The 8,279-nt window shown below is 50.0% G+C and overlaps 1 protein-coding gene across 1 annotated transcript; it reads right to left on the bottom strand.

Annotated features, from left to right (window-relative positions):
• Positions 1-1,041: 1,041 nt before the first annotated feature.
• On the bottom strand, positions 1,042-4,866 carry LOC120788888 (lactoylglutathione lyase-like). The gene is made up of 6 exons (XM_040125131.1): positions 4,798-4,866; positions 4,264-4,346; positions 3,686-3,826; positions 2,508-2,575; positions 2,155-2,244; positions 1,042-1,580 (listed from the first exon to the last, which is right to left on the bottom strand). The coding sequence occupies exons 1-6, from the start codon at positions 4,864-4,866 to the stop codon at positions 1,486-1,488; spliced, it is 546 nt and encodes a 181-aa protein (XP_039981065.1). The 3' UTR covers positions 1,042-1,485.
• Positions 4,867-8,279: the final 3,413 nt, after the last annotated feature.

Below are 8,279 nucleotides of genomic sequence, written 5' to 3' on the forward strand. Positions count from 1 at the left end.
GGGCAGCGGTGGGGGAAGAGGGTCGGAACCAAGGCGGCGGAATCAGAGGGATCTGCCCACATGGCGAGTTTTTTAGTCTGCAAACTGACTTGTTTGATTCTAATCAATGTCTCATGACGAAGAGCAAACGGCCGCGTCATTTATCAGCTCACACAGTACGTAGTTTATTTCTTTTTGGTATGTTTTATCTCCTCAGGATGGCAGGAATCTCCCTGTAATTAGAAAAGCTGACAAGTTCCCTCTAGACATTTTAAGACACATTATGTAAAATAATCTGCTGCTTGGAAAAAGGATGCTGGGTTTCTTCTCTACAAAAACACTTGGATCACCTGGTTAAAAATTCTTAAAATGAAATCTGCTCCTCTTTCTCCCTCTTTCAAAAACCCCAGAGTCGATGAGCATGTAAAGAATTTTTCACTGCTGGAGACGCGATGTCTCCTGATTCACTGGAAAGTCCGGTCTCAGTGTTTGTGACTTGGAAGCTTCAGAGTTTCCACATCACGTTCCTGTAAGCTGCAACTGCCCCGGGGGGGCCTCATCCCAGCAGGGGCCCAGTTTCAGAGTGTGTGTCGGCTGCGAGTTCGGAGCACCGAAGTACTAAATCAACTGGGCCCTGCATTATTTCATAACCTTGTGGTCCCGCGCCAGTAGCTTTGATTTACGTTGTGCTCACACGGCGCGTTTCCTAAATAAAGCGTCATGGGGCCAGGTAGCGTTCCAGTACTGGAGTGCTGATTGGTTTATAATGAAGCTACGGTCTATAGTCTGCTGTTGGGGGTGGGGGTTGGGGGCAACAGGGGCCCCTAGACGGATTAAACCAGGCTAATCCGGCCATTTCACTGATACTTTCTCTAGTTTTCCAGGGAGCAGCCTGCAGTCTGCACACCGCCCAGACCTGTGAGGCCGTAGGCGTGGGTGTGGCGTCGTGCATGCGACGTCCCGCCAAACAGGTAGAACGTAATCGAATTGTTGTCCTATGTCGCCGTTTCTGACCTTCGGCACCTCGCGCTGCAGCGTGTTCACGCTTATGACTTAGCGTTAAATCCTCTCTGGACATGTCGTCCATTGATTTTAGCCCCGCAGCATGGGCGTAACACGGCATCAAACGGCCTGGCCCCAGATTATTGAAGTGACTTTTGGCCCCGCTGCTCTTACAATTCCCGGGATTTCACTATAACTCCACCGAAGGGGCTTTTAGTTACCGCCCCCCCGTGGACAGAGGTAACAGGGAGCAGTTGTTTAAGGGGTTTGTGACTGGCACTCTCTCCAACACTGCGACAGACGGTCAGTAGATTCAAAGCAAACTTTCTTTTTTCAGACAGAAGAAGCAACCAGTGCACAGATGTTCAAATCCAGATGAGCAACGTAACAAGAAAACAAAACGTGTATCAGGAGCTGGACTGCGACATAGAAGAAAAGTCCGGTTCTGTTTCCACCGTGGTGTCCAGCCGTAATGACCCGAGCACTTCCCGGTGTGTCCCTTCTTTAAGGTGACAGCAAGGGGACCATGCTGTTCGGGTTCAAGATCTCAATCCAGTAGCCGTCAGGATCCTGAATGAAGGCCAGATCCTTCATTCTACCTGTGAGGAGGAAAGAAGTGCAGCATTAAGTACACACACACACACACACACGCTGTGTCACTCAGGAGAACAGGTTTATTCCCTGGAGACTTCGCCGAACCTGACCCTGGCCCTGAAATGCAGCGTTCACCCTGGGGGGCGGGTCTGGAGTAAACAGAGCCCAGCTTCGACTCTAACCCACAACCTGGGTTTAATGTCCGGTAAACCCTGAGCTCCACCTCCTGGTGGAAACTTAAACCAGCCGAGGGCGAGTCGCAAATCACGGGGTCCGAGTCTGAGCTCTAGACCTTTTCACATTTCCTTTTCAGAACAGCAGCATGTGGGTGTTGTAGAGATATGTAGAGGAGTAAAAACACTTCCGACCCTCATTTAGAATTTCAGTATGTAAGTTGTTGTAAGGAAGAAAAAACACTGCTCCGGAATAAAATGAACAAACTTTTCAAGTCCCGGAAATGAGTGAATTCAGGTTTCAGACTCTTCCGGAGCGGCATCAAAGGGCAGATTTAATTCATCTGAAACATGAGGGAGCTGCTGTGCCGGCCCTGATTACGGACGTTTCCGGAGCTGAACTCACCGGAGTCTGGTTTCTTGACAAACGTCACTCCTTGCTCTTCAAATAGTTTGCAGGCAGAGTAAACATCAGGAACAGCAATGCCAATATGACCTGCAACGAGACGGCAGGTAACACCCAAAGCACACACAAGCACAATTCAAGGAAATCAAACCGTAGGTTCCATCGGCTTCACCTTTTTCTCTCAGCTCGTCTTGGACAAAAGCTAAAATCTGTCAATTACAGCAACAAAAATTCAAGCATCATCAGAGAAAAGCAAGATAATGAAAGAATAAGAGAAAGACGTCAGAGCTGATTCAAGCTTTTTACTCCTTTACCGGCAGGGAAATCTACTTCAACGTAGTGGAACTTCTCACCAAATCCTCGCGGTTCGTTGTTCCCGTTGTGGTACGACAGAGTCTCATCTGACTCTGAGCCCCAGTTGCTGAAAGACGGAGACGCGATATTCATCAGAAACGAAATTACAATTAAACTCTGTGGGTTTTTGATTCCCGCAGGACAAAAATAAATATCAGCTGAGAAACACGGAACACAACGACCCCTGCATCTCCGCTATATGGCCAGAACTACGTGGACACCCAAACAGTCCACCCACATGTGATTAAAGCTCAAAGCGTCACTTGACCGGTTCCCTGATCAACAGATTCTTCCATTTTGAAACAAAAAAAGCTCTTTGCTCTCGGGCTTGAATACTTGTCGGTTTTCTTGCTCTTCCGTGAAAGTAAACTGAGCATATTTGGCTTTTGTCGGGCCGAAAAACCAGGCAACTTGAGGGCGTCATCACATTTTACAGACTAAACCAAACAATCGCTGGAGCTGCTTAGCCCTGTACGTAACAGTTGGACACGGGCTGCTCCAACAGCCTCCGCTGCGGGGGGTTCGCTGCCATGCGGGCACAGGAACCTCAGCGACGTCCGACACTGACCTCACAACAGCTCAAAGGGGAGCATTCTACTTTTTACTTCGCGGCACTGATTCGTGATATGACGACGGTCAGCTTATTGAACAGGACGCGCTGTTTTAGCCGATTCAGCTTCCCAGTATCAAATAGTTAAAACTGGCTTCACCTCAACCGGTAAAACGCTGCATCCACTTGAATATATCGGTAATAATAATCCAATAACATTCACTACAACATTTTTCTGAGTTATGATTGGCCTACTTTCACTTTTGATACTTAAAGTACATTTTTCCGACATGTTCAATGTCCGGCTTTTATCGGTGATGGAGTGTTTTTGTGTTGTAGCTTTCGGAACTTCTCCTTCCCCCGCTTTACGGCGAAAGTTATGCTGCCTTCAAGGCTAAAATCGGGGAGCAAAGTCTCCCGTGGGCAAGGTATACGCACCCGTACGCATCTGCGGCTACTTTCAGGCAGGTACAGGGTAAACCCCCCCCCCCGGGCCAGAGGTGGGTGTACACCCTAGACCTGGTGTCCACATACTTTTGGCCATATGGCGTGTGGAAAAACATCCGTTTTGGGGGCCTATGGGGTCTTTCGGGGGCGCACTGGGCCTACAGTGTTCATCATACATACTGTGTGAGCTCTACGGTGCCCGGGCGAGAGAAAGTCCACGCCGTCCTCTCTCTGATGTCGGCTGGGACGTCCAACTTGGCCTCGTAGCCCAGGAAGTAGAGGCTGAAACGCACGGAAGGGAAGTCGATTTTCTGCAACAACCTGGGAACCACAGAGGAGCCCGGGGGCCGTTGGATCAGAAGGGACGCTTTTGAACGGAAAAACCACCGGAGAGCCCAACGCGTCCGGCTCCCCTCTGGCATCCAGCCACGCAGACAGTTTGGAAATATCCGTCTGAGAGTTGAGGTTCAGACTCGTCTCTGCGGCAGGAAGCGGTTCCTCTGAACTCTGTTCGCTCGGTGAGCGCTGTGGTTTACCCAGAACAACAGGGCCACAGTTTCCGGAAAGACAAGCTCCTGCCGAACTCGTCAATCCTCAAAGCTCCGAGTGCGACGGAGGAAATTTCATCCGCCCTCTTTGTTCTGGACAACTCGGCTCAAAGCCCGGACGAATCAAACCAAAACCATCTGCGTGGGTGGATACCACTAGAGCGAGGAGAGAGAGATCCTCGCCTGAACCTGCTTCCGCTGAGGACTCACGTCATGCCCAGGATTCGGGTGTAGAAGTCCAGAGATCTCGCCGGATCCTTGACCCTCAGCATCGTCTGTTGCATCATGTAGTCCTGCAGAGACCGGGGTCATCAAGAAACACGGGAACAATTAACACTTTAAATGAACCAGAACAACTTGTTCAAGCGCAACAGCTCTCTACAGAAAACAGTGTCTGAGTTACTCCGGATAATCTCACTTCTAACCACCGAAATCGTCCCGGTTCACAGGCCACAGGGCATTTCGTGGGTTGTCCGGAGTAACCCGGACACTGCTGCTGGAAAGACGAGTTGCTGTTGAGTTATTACAGTTTTTAGCCTGTACACGGGCTTCTGGAGCCCCGCACACACCCTGCACTAGACGACAAAGTATGTGAAGTGTCACATACAGCTCCCGGCCAACAGGTCTGACTGCATCTCAGCCTCACACCACCGTCTGCCTCTTTAGCCACGGCAGCAGAACGCAATGAGTCACAGAAAGTAAATCAAATCCACCAAAGAAACCGACGTGGTTTCCCAGAGTCACCTGGGTGATGGGGTCTCCTTCGCTGCAGGCAGCGGACGCCGCCTCGTCCGACAGCCCTCCGCCCTCCATGGCTCCCAGACGGGACTGAATCAGCACACGGGTGCCTCCACACACCCACCTCGCCTGGTCTGAGCCGCCTTCAGGTGCTGCTCGTAGGATTGTGCGTCTCAGACGTCGTATCACACCTGCTGATGGTTTTCGTGTGGAAGAGTTTTTAGGATCAGAGAGTTTCAGTGCCGCTGTCTTTATGCGGCCATGGAGACAGTTTGGGTTTCCTGACAAACATGGCGGAGCGGATCACCTGCGTCGGCGGCAGTTAAGGCCCCTGATGGACTCTGAACAACTACATGGCTCTCTGGTCCTGGCGGTTCGTTTCCTCTGGACATCACATGCCCAGATTTTTCACCTTCGACGTCCTCCGGGGTCTTGAGCTTCCAGGTATTTTTTTACTCCGTATCTTGCACTGAGACCCTTCAGGTCGCAGACAGTTTCAGAGTCCAGGTCCGGGGAGGATTTCCTCTATAACTCAGTGCTCCCATAGTTTCACGGGGTTTGTGCGCTTTGTCTTACTGCATTTTCACATGAGATCGGATAACCCTGGTTCTGAAAGGTGCCAGGGCAAAGGACTCCCTCTCTCCCCGCTGCTACTTCCACCGGTACCCTACCTTCTATTCAATGCTGCTGTCACAAGGATCAGACCTGGTGTCAGTCCTGCTCCGTTTCAGGCCCCGTTAGAGACAAACCGGGACAAGGAAAAGGAGCTCAGCTCTTATTATAATGAGAACGTTTTCTCTGCTTAACGAGATCCTTCTCATGTTTTCATGTTATTTTGCAGCAACACATTTCGGTCCTTATTACCAACTAATGCTGTGGCGAGAAACGTTTCTGGTTTTGATAAAGACATTTCTTTTTCTTCTTGTAAACGAGGTGCGTCGATTTTGTGCAGACTCAAGGAAAGTTTTTGAGTAGAAATGAGATCAAACGATCTCTTGATTTAAGAAGAGTCATGAATGTGGTAAGAATGAAGCCAGTATGTCGTTCTAACACGAAAGACAAGTTTTAAATGAAAAGGACCCAAACTAAAGCCAGGAAATGCTGCCATACTCTACAACACTTCCCATGTCTCAGATTTCTCTCCCACTGATGATGTACGGAACTGAACACAGTATTCTGTGCTTGAATTAAAAAAATTAAAAAATAAAAATCAAGCGAGTTGAGAGGAAACTCAACTGTACCCCTGTAAGTGTAACGTTAAATTAACCTTTTCAAACTTTATTATTGTTTAATGTGTTGTTGTCCTTTTGATGCGTCTCATCTCTGCAGCTCAGGTGTTGCAGAGAAATTCCGATTTTCCCGGTCTAGATATTTCTGACAGACCCTGAACGCAGCACGACGGGTTCTTTTTTTTTTTTTTCATGCCAGGTGTGTTTTCCGTGGAGGGAGGGGCCACAGGGGGCCTTCAGGGGCCGCGACCGAGCCTCGAGTGTGACTGTAAAATGACTGTAGACGTGGAAGTTAGGTTCCTCTGAGCCCTTCCCACCGCTGCTGGTACCAGCATCTCACTCACACACACACACACACACACACACACACACACACTACATCTTACCCGCTCCACGGAGCGTGGAGGAACCAAGGGAACCAAATCCAAATACACAGATTTACTTTGGCTGTTTTCAAAACACACAGTGTTCACAAGCTGTGGTTGTGTTGGAAGATAATTAGAGTGAACAAGTAAAATGGTTTTTCTGAGTCTCGTTGTTTGTCAGATCAACATCTGGGTCACCCGGGGATCTGAGCCACGTTCAGACAGAGAAATGCAGGTCTGAACAGGTACCAGTGAGACCTCAGAGGCGGGGGGGGGGGCTGAGATCCCCACACCCCGACCCTGGGTCGCCGGGAGTTCTGCTACGGGCTTTTTGTCGGTGGAAAGAAACGGAGACGACCCTGGCGAGACCCGCTGCGGCCCGTGTGTTCGTCATTTCAAGGCTCCGGGAATCAGATCAAATCCGGAGCCGCTTTAATGAGACGGGGAGAACAGGCGGCTCCTCCCGACGTCGCCGCCGGGGACAGAGGATCCGTGCGGGATGCTCCGGGGGACCGTGTGCTCACGCAGCTCCGCCGGGGAGGCGTCCCTGGCGCTCGGCCTGTTCGCCGTGCTGGCGGCACGGCTCCACGGACGGCGGTGTCGGTCAGTCCACCAAGAGGTCTCAGCAACCCCCGGAGTCATGACCCCGAAACGATCCACAGACCTGAAGGATTCCCAGAGGACGAGCTGTGAACGACTTCCCTGATCCCGACTGTGAGGTGGATATTTGCGGCTTTGAGCAAAATGTCTCAAAACCGATAATTTACGTTTTTTTTTCCTCTCAGGATGAAGTGTGATCCGGGTGACTTGTCATGTACCCTCATCATCAGCTCAAACTTTTAATTTGGGCAACTGCCCAGGGGACCGAGACCCCTAGGACCCCCCCTCCGGGTTCACTCCATATCATTTGGATAAACATCATTTTTATTAAACGTGACCCTTTGTCAAAATCCAGTTTTAAGACCTGAACCTTCCTTCATGTGAAAGTATTGTATTTTCATCCAGTTTGTTCTAAGTGATCGACGCACAGAAAACCTCAGGTCGTATTTATTCCCTCGTAGGAATAAAACCATTGTTTCCATCATCAACGGTAAATGGACTGAACTTACACAGCGTTTTTCCAGTTTTATCCACCACTCAAAGCGCTTTACACTACTGCCACCCACACACACACACACACACACACACACACACACACACCAATGGGGGTTCAGTTTGGGGTTCAGTTTGGGGTTCAGTTTGGGGTTCAGTTTGGGGTTCAGTTTGGGGTTCAGTTTGGGGTTCAGTTTGGGGTTCAGTTTGGGGTTCAGTTTGGGGTTCAGTTTGGGGTTCAGTTTGGGGTTCAGTTTGGGGTTCCACGCGCGGACTGGAGGGGCCGGGTTAGTGGACGTCCCGCTCTACCTCCTGCGCCACAGCCGCCAGGTACGTCTGCCAATCATTCAAAATGCCCGACTGACTGTTCAGCGTCTAAACTGTCAGAAAATGGTGGAAGGCGGCCCGTCATTATTCCCTGAAGCCCAGTTTTCTGGTGCCCGGAGAAGTGATGAAACTTCTTCTGTATGTATAGTGGAGGTCACCAGGGGCCCAACAACAGATTTTCTTTTGGCTCCAGGGGCCCCTCAGGAGGCGGACGCTGATATTGGTGTCTGAGAGTCAACCAACGTCCGGTTTATACACGAGCACATTTTTGATGAAGATCCTAAAATTCGGTCACTTAAAGAGTTGCCACCGAAATGTTAAGCGCTTATGTTTGACAGTTGAGAAATAAACTTTCCAGCTACTTATAGGCCAGAATGTAGGCTGATAGTAAAATATCCACCACAGGCAGGTACTGGCCAAAGTACTGTTCCGGTTTATGTGTCAGTGTAGCTCTAATGCTAAATGGTTGGACTCT

This window comes from Xiphias gladius, chromosome 4 (genome assembly GCF_016859285.1).
Source record: "Xiphias gladius isolate SHS-SW01 ecotype Sanya breed wild chromosome 4, ASM1685928v1, whole genome shotgun sequence".
In the NCBI taxonomy this organism is placed as follows: Eukaryota; Metazoa; Chordata; class Actinopteri; order Istiophoriformes; family Xiphiidae; genus Xiphias; species Xiphias gladius.